We start from the raw sequence: 13,533 nt of genomic DNA on the forward strand, positions 1-13,533 counted from the left end.
CCGCAGCGCGGCGATGCGACAGTGACAGACGAATCAAAGCGACGAGAGCGAGAGGAAGATGGTGGGAGAGACTGAGCCGATTTGGTTTGTTTTGAACCGCTCACTCTTAGCCCTCTGGAGCATTAACGGCTCAAGAACGACCATCCATCCTAGTCAGCGTCTAGCAATGGGCCCACGAGGGTTAAAATGCTATCACACGAGTCTCTGTGCCAGCTGTTGCGACATGCTCCAGGAGTGGTATTTATGTGATATAATTGCCAATGTTGGTAAGAAGCTGTGATCGTTGCCTCAAATGTGGTAGCTTTCGTTTCTAAAAAGAAAAGTGGGAGCTTTGTGTAATTTATATTTACTCTAATCTGGACCGTCCATCTGAACTCTGAATCAGTCGAGGAGTTCGCGTTGTCGTCCCGTCCCCAATTCGATTCCTTCTGGAAAGCCCTACCAAATTGGTCTGTGGAACGAAAGCCAAATCGAGGGTTTGGAGAGGAAGATCGAAGCGACGGAGATGGACGACGCCGGCGGGATCTTGGCCGCCGTCGTGTGCGCGCTGATAGTCTTCGCCATCTTCCCCCTCCTCCTCTGGCGCCGCCGCTCCGATGCCGCCACCGCTGCCGGCGACAACCACCGCCTCCCGCCTCAGCCACTAGAGGTGCCCCCCTCCCCCCTACCTTATGTTGCTTTCCATCGCTCCGATCCACGTTATCCGCCCAATCCCTTCCACCGCTTGAGTTAGCTGACTATCCCTTGTGCATCTCGTACGCTACAGGGTGAACGGGTGGTGCGTGGCGGCGCTGCAGCGCGCCGCATGCGTAGGAGGCCCGCAGCGGCGAGCTCTTCGGCAGCATCCACCAGCCGTGATGGTAGTGCACCCTGAAGCTCGTACTTTCTTCTTCAGCGTCGCCCAATTCGTTTTAACACTAGCTTCGTCCTGTTGATTTTCCGGTGTGCGGTTGCAGATGACGAGGGTGAGACTGACGAGGAGGACGTCCAGGAGAATAACAATGTCCGCAGACGCTCCAAGAAGAAGGAGAAGAAAAGGCAAGAGAGAGAGGAGCAGCGTCAGGTTGGTCGAAGTGTCATGCTGTTTTCTTTTATAGTGCGAGAAGTTGTACTTAAAAACTAGGAACATTGCTTTAATTTTACGAGATTAATATTAGTAAAATCCTCCAACTTAGCTACACGAGCATATATTAATAGTTCATCTACAATGTCAGTGTATTACATTGTGCTTTCAACTCTCGCCAGACACTAGCTAGTCAGCATAATTCTTATCATCTTAAAGACTAGTTTCTTTGTGTAACAGTGACTGAAAATGATTCTGCTCTTTGTTGAGTCGGTAATTCCTTTTCTTTAAGATATCTCTGATTTTATGCAGTAAAGAGAGTATGCCTTCTTCTTTTAAAACATGAGCTATTGCTAATTTGATGGTTCATCTCATGGTAGAGTATGGCATGGAAGTCAATTTTCTTCTGTTTGTTTACTTACATGATTACACCGTTATCTCTTGCAAGGATGATGATGAAGCGCCGCCACCACCAGTTGATTCAAGGAAAGCTAAACAAGATCGTTATGATGCAATGAGAAGGAAGAAGGATGAGGAGCGTGAGGCCCAAGAGAGATTATTGGTTAGAGTCTGTTTAACTTATTATTCTGTTTGATGCTGTTATATGTTGAGTTCTTATGTTAAGTTGCTTATTTCTTTAGGAACAACAAGCACTGGCACGGAAAGCCAAGGAAGAGGAGGCTGCTGCTCTGGAATTTGAGAAATGGAAAGAGGCATTTTCAGTTGATGCTGAAGGGACAACTGAAAGCGAGACACAAGATGATGGCCAGGGCCTGCTCCACAATTTTGTGGAGTACATCAAGGTGCATTGCTTTTTCCCCCGTGTGGATGTATTCTCGTGTTGCTTTCTAGCGCCTATTAATGATTTGTTATTTGAGGAAATCAACATCTTACTTTTGACATCATGAATGCAATACATACTGAACCTGATGTATTTTATATAACTGAGGTTAATTTATCTGTTAAAGATGGTGGTGGAACAAACTATCTCCCTTGTGTGTTGAAATTATTATGACGCTAAACTTTTGAAGAATGTGTGCTTCTCTTATCATTGTCTTGATTATGTTGCAGTGGTGAGATCGCCTTGTCTATGCAAATTGACAACATTTTCTGTGAATTTTTCCGGTACTTTACAGAAGCAGAAGTGTGTTCCGCTAGAGGACCTTGCTGGAGAGTTTGGAATGCGAACCCAGGTAATTTTAGAGCTGTTTTACATCAGAGGGTTAGGTATAGACACTTGGTAATTTGGGGTTAGTTATTTATATACGTAATTGATGCACATTTGTTTACTGCTAGAACAGTAAGGCTGTTCATGCACACCCGGTTGTATGAATAGACCAAACACGCACAACCCAAACCCCCCCCCCCCCCCATCTAAGCGCGAAGTTCCTCCAGTCGTGACATCAAGGCCAGTGGCTCCTTTTGTAGCTCACAATCTTGCCTCAGCTCCGATAGTGCTAATAAGGAAGGCGATGTCAGGGTTATGCCGGTTGAAGATGGCAGCTTACAGAATACTGATCCACCATGTTTTGACCATTATCAATGAGGGTAAGTCCTTAGGGAGTGATGAAAGGGTGGAAATCGATTGCTGATTACCGCTAACCCACTAATCGTTCTTAATGCTACTAACTGGCTGTGGAAGTGCTAAAGTGATACTAACTCCATTCCAAAATATAAGCCTTTTTAGAAATCTATATTTTGAAACGGAGGTAATATTTCGGAACTGTAGTATGCGTCCTACCGTCCTCATCACTGGGGAAACGAGATGCATATTCTGAGATATGTTGAGTCTTTTTTTCCAAGAATTTATTTTCCTTAGATTGCTCTGTTTTTCTTCAAATTTGTTATATGTGTATTTGTAAAATTGTAATAGTACTCATAGTTCCTGGATTCGCTAGAATGAGCCTCAAATCCTGATCTAGATCAATCAATCTAGATGGTGGGTTCAAAATCGCCTCAGTTATGTCGGATTTCGCACTCTGAGTTGTTTATTTCAAGAGACAAAACGAAATCGCTCTACCAGGCGTTAGGACCATCCCCGTCAGAACATCGACGGTGGTGAAAACCTGGTAGCTGGCCTGTTGTTGGCGCGCATCAGCTGCTCCTCTTGTTTTCTGTGGATGCACGCACGGAGGACAGGCTCCTCTCTGTCTGGCATCAATCAGGAGCATGAGCTGCCGGGCACCGCAGAGCAAAAGCAAGTTTGGAGGCGGTGCTTCTTATGGCGGAGGGATGCTATAGCCGGGGACTTCGGCTAGCAGGAGGTGGAGGACATATCTAGGCGGCAGCGTCATCTTCTCTCGATGTGATTGCTTGGATCTGCAGAGGTGAGCTATTGGGACAACCAAGCAGCGAGACAGCAGCTTAGGGCGCGTTTGGTAGGCTGTGAGGCCCTTTTGCATGGGCTGGAACGTGGAACGGGCCGTTTGGTTGCGGCCGCCGCGTTGTTGCATCGCACGGTTCTCAAAGCAGTGTTTTGCCGCATCTGGAGGAACGCCCGAATCGGCAGTTTCTCCAGGGCCAGGCCCGTTCTCGCGCCACTTTGGCTCCACTGATGCAACGGTTGCACGAGGTGTTGCTTACGCTCACTCTCCCTTACACTACTCCACACACCCTCTCTCAAATCAACAAAAACATAGTCCGAATCGAAATAAGCTGTACACGAAAAAGATGCGTGTCGATGGTACGTACCAATTCCCACAATCGGTTTCGAGTTTCGTCGGTCGTAAATCATCAATTTCGTGTACGAAGTTTTAAGCTAATTTTGCCAAATCCGTCGCACACGCTCAACCGTTTGAAATTTCTTTTGAGGAGTAGATTCACCTCACCATTCCGCATGACTTTCATGTTGACAAGTTTTTGTTTCGGTGTTACACCGATAGATAAATGACTCACAAGTATACTGTAATCTGTATGTGTGAGTAAGGTTTGGACTACTTTTGCTCAACTTCTCGCTCTCCATCTTCATGGACGGCGATGTGGTGATGATAGGTAAGAAGTGAGAGCTGATAATCCATGGTGGTGGAGTCATGGTGGTGTTCGTCTTCGTGGTCGGCGACGTGCTGTGACCGACGGTGTCATGGTGATGTTCGTCTTCGTGGTCGGCGATGTGCCCATGCTTGTGACCGGCGTGACCGGCGGTGTCCTGGTGGTGTTTGTCTTCGTGGTCGGCGACATGGTGATGCTTGTGGCCGGCATGTCCGATGGTGTCATGGTGGTGTTCGTCTTCGTGGTCGGGACGTGCCCATGCTTGTGACCGGCATGACCAGCGGTGTCTCGTGGTGTTCGTCTTCGTGGTCGGCGACATGGTGATGCTTGTGACCGGCGTGACCGACGGTGTCATGGTGGTGTTCGTCTTCGTGGTCGGCGACGTGCCCATGCTTGTGACCGGCATGACCGGCGGTGTCCTGGTGGTGTTCGTCTTCGTGGTCGGCGACATGGTGATGCTTGTGACCGGCGTCACCGACGGTGTCACGGTGGTGTTCGTCTTTGTGGTCGGCGACGTGGTGATGCTTTTGACCGGCGTGTCCGGCGGTGCCATAGCCGACGTGCCGAAGCTTGTGAACGGCGGTGCCATGGTGGTCTTGTGATAGGTGAGGTAAGATTACCATGTTGCCATATAGGTGAGGCTAGGAAAACCATGCGACCAACCAATCAAAGTGTCATTGGTTGCCACCCGATGCAACCCAGCCTATCAAACGATGTGTGATTCGTGAACCGGAGCTCGTCCGGAACGAGATGGGAGTCCCATCTCGCTGGCGCAGTGAGCCATGAATCACATGCAGCCTAACGATATAATGTAGTTAATCTATGATTTTTTGCGGCTAGAGATCTTGAACCTAGTATATTTTGTATCGGAAACAGTGGGTTCGCCAACCGATCTCCAATTCACTAATCAGAAATGTGTGCCTTCTAGCGTGTCCGATTCATATGAGGCATTACAAATTCTAATCACAACTCAGGCAACAATGATGGTACTTGCATTGTGCCTTCTAGCTTGTCCTATGAGGTAAGAGGCATAGTTTGGGTTTATACTAACATCTTATCTGAGGAACCACTAAAACCATAGCTTAGTAGAAAATCTTGCGAGGGTTGGACTAGAATAGTAAAATGACCCTGTGAAGCCAGCATCTTATTTTGTTTCCAGTTTCTGGATTCTTGTTGATACATCCCCTTGGACAACATATGCTTATCACAGTGCTGGCTTTGTGCTTCCAGCTCTCCTAAAGCATCTGTAGCTAGTTGATTTTGCAGATCAAAACTGTGGAGTGTTAGTTCCTTGAAACATTAAAGCCTAAATACCTTACCCCTTTCTATCTCAGTATGTTACATCAGCATATTTCATCTATCAAATTATCTACTCTGCTGCTTGTAGAGCTGACTATTCAGTATCATGAATGGCTCTTGACAAGCTATTTGTATTCAGAGCGCCTAAGTATTTCTGGACGTGATCCTGAATTGGACCTAGAATGTCCTTTCAAGAGAAATACCCGTTACCATAAAAAAAAGAGAGAAATACCCGAAGGCCCCGCTTGGCAAGTCTGACTAGTTTGCGGACAGTGATTATTTCCGGGCCAGATTCCTCGTGCACGCAGGATTTGACAGGCTGAAAACACGGATGTCACTTGGTCCATGAGTTTTACCGCTCGTTACAGTGGGAAACAGTGGGAGTGGGTACACCAAAACGCCAATCCAGGTAGGTTTCGTTGGCTGCTGCAGAATATTTTCACGGACCAAGTGAAATGCTGGTTTTGGACTTCAATCCGACGAACCAAGTGGGGCCTAATTCTCTTTTCACCTGGGAAATATTCCTCCACCTCTTGGGAAATATATTCCCATCCCTTATATGTTATATACTATAGGACCATGAAAATCATCCTTGTAAAGGCGTCATGTTTGCTTGCATTCTGATTATTATTTTTCCTATATCCTTCAGGACTGTATCAACCGAATTATTACACTTGAAGGCATGGGTATGTTACTTCTACGGCTTCTGTTACTGTTGCGTTATTCCAACTTCTAATCAATGAATCTGTTTCATGGCCTTATTTTCTCTGGATATCTTACTGACTGAGCAGCCAGTTGGACTGATAGGCTTGTTTTGGTTTCCACAGATAGATTATCTGGCGTGATGGATGATCGTGGGAAGTTCATATACATATCCATCGAGGAGATGCAGGCTGTTGCAGATTACATCAGGAAACACGGGAGGGTGAGCATATCACATTTGGCCAACAACTCGAACCAATTCATCGATCTGGAGCCAAAGCCTGTGTACGAGGAGAATGATGAGAGCCATCATCAAGATGAAAGCGGGCCCCCGCAGGCGCAGACCCAGATCCCCGCTGAGAGCTCGTGATCGAGATTATTGTCCAAGCAACATAGCACATACCCCTTTACTGTATGCGCGAGGTCAGGTGTCTTTGTTAGTGATGTCGAAGTTGATGCTAACCTTGGTTGACTAAACTAGTGCTGATGGTAGTATATTATGAAAGTTTTCATATATTGCCCTGTTTGGCCTTGTACTCTTAAGTTTAAGGACCCAACTAACTACTGGGAACTGGCATAGTCACGTAGCTTTGTTTATGAACAAGAAAATGCAATGCGTTGGTAAGGGCATCTCCAACGGGGCGACGCATTTCAAACGTCCAAATTATCCTCGCGCGTCCGTTTGCGTCGCCTGGCGGATGCGAAAATGACTGTTTTTGTCTGTGCGTGGGGTGGCTTCAGCGGTAAGACGCATTTTTTTGTTTTTTTCCTCTACTACATTTATAAACATAGTTTCAAACATTACACAAAATAATATTGGCTCAAACTATTACATAATTGAGAACATGGTTTACACAAACTAATACATAGTTTGAACCATGGTTGACACAAATTAAAACATTGGAAAATAAGGAAACCTAACTAGTGTGTTGGTTCCGTATGTTTGCTGCCAAGAAAGAACACTTTTGGGCACATGCAATCACCCAAACTGGAAAATCCAGCTGGTAATTATAGCCCCGTTTATCCTTTCGAGTAAGAACATACAGAACCCGCCACTAGTGGCTTCAATTGGCTCGTGGCCATATTCGCTGCAAACAAGAACACTCTAACAGTTTTAACTATCGGTGTCCGAACCGGACTCGCCGGTGTGGTAGTGCCTACGACATGCTGTATCGTCGAAGACCTTGACGCTCATCTCGTCGTCCCCCTCATAGAGGAAGGTGAGCTGGCAGCCAGGCTCGAGCGCGAGGTCGCGGGCGAACTTGTCCCACCCCGTGTGCAGATACATCTTGCCCTGCCCGTCGAACAAGACCTCGATAGGCCACCGACAGAAGTTGCAGCTGGCCTCCCGTAGCTGCAACTGGGCCGGCTCGACGTCATCGACGAACTCGGTGAACTTGTCCGGGAGCCGCTTGATGCCGAGGGGGTCGTCGTCGATGCGGAGGATGAACTCGAAGCGGCGTTCCTCCTGCGAAGACGAGGAGGGCGCAGGCGACGGCGATCGTCGGGCCATAGCTGCTCCACCTCGGCTGTCGTTGCCTATTCGATGGTACTCCAGCGGAGGGATCCTCATGGAGGGAAGAAGAAGTTGGGGCCATTGGGCGGAGAGTCCCCGGGACGGTGGTACGTGATTTACTCAGCTTCGGAACACCTGCACGATGACAAGGCCTAATGCTGCTTGTCTGGAATTATCTGGGCGCTTTCACGTTGTTACAATGAGTTGTGGTTGTGCCTATAGGGCTCCCGGGATCTGGCTTATAAAGACGCTCGGATCTAGGGTTACATGGAGAGTCCTAGCCGGAATACAAGATGCCTAAGTACGGAATATTACATTGCCGTGCACGTCAAGGATCCACCTTTCCTTATGCGCCGTACTGGATCCGGATACTTCATGGGCCTTCACGGATCCGACTATCTTCATAGGTCGGTTAAGATCCGGCTCCTGTTCCTGGGCTGGACTTCATCCATCTTGATCTACAACAACTGGGCCGTCCGATGGGCCATATGCCACCATCACCGTCTGTGGGCCACCCGGGCTTGTCGGATCTAGGCCATACCGTTGATATACCCATAAAGTATACCCACAACAGTAGCCCCCGAAGTTCTCCGAGACTCATCATTCTTCCGACTTCACTTTACCCGGATCTGAAGAGAATCTTGAAGAGCTTCCAAAACTTCTTCGTTTCCCACTTCATTCAATCGGAAACCATTTGTCCTTCTATAACGGTAACTTAGCAGATTTCTCGCCCATACCGCGTACAACTTCCGCTTTTCCCGCGCCAAATTTTCGGAAATTTCGGAGGCGCTAGTTGAGTTACCACTGCGTCCATTTCACCGTTTTTTTACCTAGGACACGTGGCGGTTATCCAACGGTGCGACCGTTCCGTTCCCACCGTAGGATCCGACACACGAATCTCAGCGCGAGGTCTATAAATACTCCCGCGCGCTCGGTCACTTCCATTATTTCACCGCCCTCACCACTTCATCTTCCTCCTCGCGCCAGCGATGCCCGGTAAATCTCACTTCCGGCGAGCTGCTCCCCGGAGAACTTCAAGCGCCGCTGCTCCAAGGCTTCCCTCGACCCGAGCTGCTCACGGTTGATCGGGAAATCGCCTCCGCCGCCGTTTCGTGGTGTCGCCGGAGGTTTGCGCGCCACTTCCGCGACTTTCACCCTCGCCGGCGTCACGGGGAACCGCCACACCATTGCCGGTAAGTTCGCCTGACTTGTAGAAGACAAACTAGCTAGATCCGATTACTTAAACGTTTCACCATATGCATGCAGTCGGAAATATGTCCACTAGCTCACCTAGGTTTACCGATAGCTCTCCGAGTAGCCCACAACCAAACTCTACAGAACCAAAGTTCATTGAGCCTTTAGCATTCCTTCCGCCCAACATTTCCGATATCAGATTAGCTCAACCTTTCTCCGCCTCTTCCAGCAACGCCCTCGGTCGGATCACAACTTTAGAAGAGATCCAGGCGGAGATAGAAGGGCAAGCAAGGATGGCAGCCAAAGTGCTGGAAGTGGAACAAAAGAAGGGTTCGAAATCTCGGATCCGTGAAGGCGAGAAGGGCCAGTGGTGGCCTTGTGAGGTCACTGACTCGGAGCTCAAGGCATTCTCCAAAGAGGGCTTCATCGCTCCGGATACCTGGAGTTTCGAGAAAGACTCTAGTACTCCAAACCCGGAGCCCGACGAACGCGTCTTCACCAAAGCCTGGGTGGAGCGCGGCATGTCTCTCCCCCCCTCTGAATTCTTTCTATTAGTGCTCAGCACTTACGGCCTCCAGCCACATAATATTTGTCCCAATTCATTTCTCCTCCTCTCAAACTTCGTGACCCTTTGCGAAGGTCATCTTGGAATCCGACCAGACATTCGTCTTTGGCAATTCTTTTACCGGATCAAGAAGGAGACCAAGGATAAAGTCATGGTCAACTGCGGAAGCATGACATTCATGATACGGACTCAACGGATATATCCAGCTCTTGCTTCCCACGAGTCTGTCCGGTACTGGAATGCTGTGCTGGATGGTTCTGCTTGAAGAACGTGCCAGTTCCGGGCGTTCACAACGGCCTCCCCGCGTTCGTCAACAATCCTCCAGAGGAGTTGGCCAGCTGGAGTTTTATCCCCGCCCTTGCCCAGTATCCGGAACTGGACAAGGCTGCTCGGAGGATATCTTGGTTAGTCCACGATGGTTTAACCGGAATGGACTTGACCCTAAGCTGGTTCACGCGCCGGATCCAGCCGCTCAAATACAATAAGCGGCTGATCCGCGAATACTCCGGGGTCGACGACCAACTGCGAGTGACCCGCGACAACTTGCCAACGGATTCTCTGAACAATAGGATCCGGGCACTCGTGAAGATCGGACTGGGCCAGGAGGTCCCGGAAATTAACAAGGATATCTATATCAACAACAAGTGCCCTCCGGTGAGTTCTCACACTTAGCCATTTTGCTTCTCATACTTGAAATGTCCTAACATTTTCCATATTTTCTCTACAGCTCAATTCTTTGGCGTAGGACAGTTTTAGACTTATTTTCCGTCAACCTGCCGAAAAGGTGGAGGAGGATCCGGAGGACGGTGATGAGGGGGATTAGACAACTCCGAAAAAGCTGCCCCTCGCGCGACAAAGCGTCCCCGCACCAAAGCTTCCGGCTCTGATGCCGGAGCCAGCGGCGAGGCCTCCGCCAAGAAGGCTAAGACCAAACCACCTCCGCGCCTCGACTCCAAGAAGGCGGAGCGCGAACGCATCAAACTGCTGGCGACAGCAGGGAAAGGGTCACGCCCGCTGCTCCCCGGAGCCACGTAAGTGTTCGGAAACGCATACTTCAAGTTGTGAAGTTTCTTTACTTATATATTTTCTTTACTTGTTGTAGGAACCAGAAGACCACCACCTCGCGGGCCAACGTCTAGAAGCCCATCACAAAATATACGAAGACATCTCCGGCTGTCAGCCCCATCACCCCAGCTCCGCCAAGCTTCTCCAACCCTGCTCCCCAACCATCTCCGCCCAAAGCTCAACCTTCCCCTGATCTTCTTGCCGACGCTCAAGTGTAAGTTATCCCAGTGAGCAGCAGGAAAGGAGGCGGAAGCAGCTCCGGTGCGAAGCGACCTGCTCCGGAGGAGCCCCAAGTCCAAGGTCAAGAGGAGGCGGAAGTCAACTCATCTAAAAAGGCTGAAGCTACGGCTAAGGATGTCGTCGGATTTCTGAAAAACTTTGGTGATCCCTTCGACCTTTTCTCCACTCCAAAGGCATATTCTCACAAGTTCTTTAACAAGCTCACGGAAATGGAGAAGTGGGAGCTTGAACAAGACCTGCTAAAATCCATGCTTAATAATGCCTAGGGCAAAGCTGATATTGAATCTTCCGAGATTCAAAATCGCAAAAAGGAGATCGGAGAATTCCTCGAACAACTCCTCGTCAAACGCAAGGTACCTCCCAGTATCCCCCAAGTGTCTAGGCGGAAACTAGTAAGAGTTAACACCTGGATACTTAGAATAAACTAAACTGAGAAAGAAATTAAAGTGTCGTAGTAGCCCCCAAGCGTTATGACGAAAGTATTTCTGGCAATGATGCTTCGAAAAGGTCAACACTTAAAAACGCATTCAGAACTTATTCCTGCTCTGTTACTGTTATAGGAACAACAAGCACTGCACTATGAGCTCCACAAGAATATTGCCCTGCAGCGCCGTGTTACTCTCAGCCAGGCGGATAGAATCCATGATGCCAAGGAAAATATTGTGGAGCTGGAGAAGCAGCTGGCGGAAGCCCAAGGTATGGTTCCGACCAAAGCATTTTTACTCCAAACTTCCGATCTTGAATCTTACTTATTTTATTTGAACAGGTGCATCTAATTCTTTGGCCACTGCTTCGTCAGAGCTCGAGGCCATGCGCTCCGCTAATAAGGACCTAAAGTCAAAGCTGGAGGAGGCGGAGAAAAAGCGAGAGCTTGCTGAGAAGCAGCTATCCGAGAAAAAAACTGAGTTCATTCGTGAGACGACCATTCTAGTGGAGAAGACGAAAAAAGACAGCGACACCTTGAAAAAACTCCAACAAGATGTCCAGCATCTCCGAACATACATGAGGACAGCGGAGCAAGGTTGGGACCTTATCAACTCCGATATCATGGGTAAGTATCCGGAGCTCCATACCAGTACCCCAACTACGATGAATCCCAGCGCGAATTGTTTCCGCGTGATGATCTGATCCAGCTGGCCAGAGATGATTGTAGGGATTTAATTTCAGCTTGTCGCAAAATCTGCCATAATTTGGCTATCAAGGACAGCCGAACCTGCAACGTCCGCGAGCTTATTCAGAGGATGGATCTTCTGCCGGAACTGGTCGTGGATCTCCAAGCTTCTTCCGCCCGAGGCGCTGCTCAGATGTCCTTGGCCATGTGCCTAGCTCATGCTCCTATTCTCGACATTAACATGATCACTACTGGAATTCCTCCGGACGCGGATGCGAATGCTCTTCTGGATGCCTGCAGTGGCTATGATACCCGGATCGCTCGGCGCATTCGCCATGAGGAATTCTACGACAAGGTCGTGCTTCCTGAAGACGAGCCTCTCGAGGCGGAGATGGAGAAGGAGCGTGAGGCGGAGGCCAGGCCAACCGCTCTGAGGAGTTCACCTGGACCAGCTCTAAAGACGTTGAAAAGAACAAGTCCAAGGGCAACGATACATGCGCCTCTTCTCCGACCAAACATACTGAAGATAGTGAAGACAAAGTGGTTTCTTCTCCGGCTAAGGAAGCGGAGGAAGACAAACCACAAGCTGATGATGAAGCTCGTTCTTCTCCGGTCAAGGAGAAGTAAAAGACTTGTTCCTGCGGAAAAACAATGCATCATTTTGGCCCCATCGAGGGTTTGTAATATAACTTAAATATTCTTAAGTAGCTAGGACGAAACGGCTGCATATGGGCGGAAAATACTTATCATGTGATCTGTTTTAATTTATGAATGCATGTTTCGTTATTTAAAAGAAAGTGCTAGTTTCTAAGTTTTCCGGCTTGCTTATTTGACCTTCCACGAGCCGGAAGACCTTTAGCCGGAAAAACTCGCCGAAGGCGACGAAGCCCAATGGTAGTCTTTCAATAACCGCGGAAACAAGCCCCCAGCAAAGGTGCCGGAAGTCGCTACCAGGAATCCATAAGTTCGCAACGGAAAAAACTCGTCCACCAGAAAACTTAAGCTTACGTCCTACAGGACAATTTTTCAAAATCACAACTGTTATACACGCCTAGGCGGAAAGATCCAGCTCCGCGGTTTTAGTCGGAAAACATACGCGATCCAAAAATGAACAACTAAAGGAGGTAAAATACTCGAAGAGTGAACCATATGCTTTATTTCATCGATCATGTATCATAGATATTACAAAGTATGTAATACGAAAATTGCTAAGTGTGGAAAGAACGTGGCTGTGCTATATTCCAGGGACGGTCCGTTTCATCGTATATGTCACCCGGATCCTCCCTCTTGCGTTTCCGGTACCAATTATCAGGTCTATCCTTTAGCTCATGGAAATCAACGAGGTAGTAAGATCTGTTGTGGAGAACTTTGCTGATGACAAAGGGTCCTTCCCAGGGAGATTGTAGCTTATGTTCCTTCACCTGCCGAAGGCGGAGGACCAAGTCACCTTCCTTAAACGAGCGGTTCCGAACTCTATGGCTATGATAGCGCCGGAGTTTCTGCTAGTAAATGGCGGAACATTGGTCAGCTAGATTCCAAGCTTCTTCGATCAGATCCACAGATAGCTGTCGAGCCTCGTCAGTAGTTTCTTCATTGTAGGCGGAGACTCGCGGGGAATCATGGATAATGTCGGAGGGGAGACAACTTCGGATCCGTATACTAGGAATAAAGGCGTAAACCCAGTTGACCTGTTAGGGGTAGTTCGTAAACTCCACAACACAGAATCTAATTCCTCGGCCTAAGCTCCGGTTGCACGACGCAGCGATTCCTCAAGGCGAGGTTTGACTCCG

General features: G+C 48.6%; 1 protein-coding gene across 2 annotated transcripts; it reads left to right on the plus strand.

Annotated features, from left to right (window-relative positions):
* Positions 1-389: 389 nt before the first annotated feature.
* On the plus strand, positions 390-6,588 carry LOC124675013 (DDRGK domain-containing protein 1). Of its 2 annotated transcripts, none has more exons than XM_047211074.1 (8): positions 390-649; positions 767-860; positions 951-1,063; positions 1,512-1,625; positions 1,705-1,866; positions 2,200-2,256; positions 6,000-6,036; positions 6,178-6,588. In XM_047211074.1, exons 1-8 carry the CDS (start codon positions 506-508, stop codon positions 6,420-6,422), a joined length of 966 nt encoding a protein of 321 aa, XP_047067030.1. In that variant the 5' UTR covers positions 390-505; the 3' UTR covers positions 6,423-6,588. The 2 variants fall into 2 exon arrangements, with proteins under 2 accessions (XP_047067030.1, XP_047067031.1); XM_047211075.1 differs by having other exon boundaries at positions 957-1,063.
* The last annotated feature ends 6,945 nt before the right edge of the window (positions 6,589-13,533 follow it).

This window comes from Lolium rigidum, chromosome 7, assembly GCF_022539505.1.
Source record: "Lolium rigidum isolate FL_2022 chromosome 7, APGP_CSIRO_Lrig_0.1, whole genome shotgun sequence".
Taxonomy (NCBI): Eukaryota; Viridiplantae; Streptophyta; class Magnoliopsida; order Poales; family Poaceae; genus Lolium; species Lolium rigidum.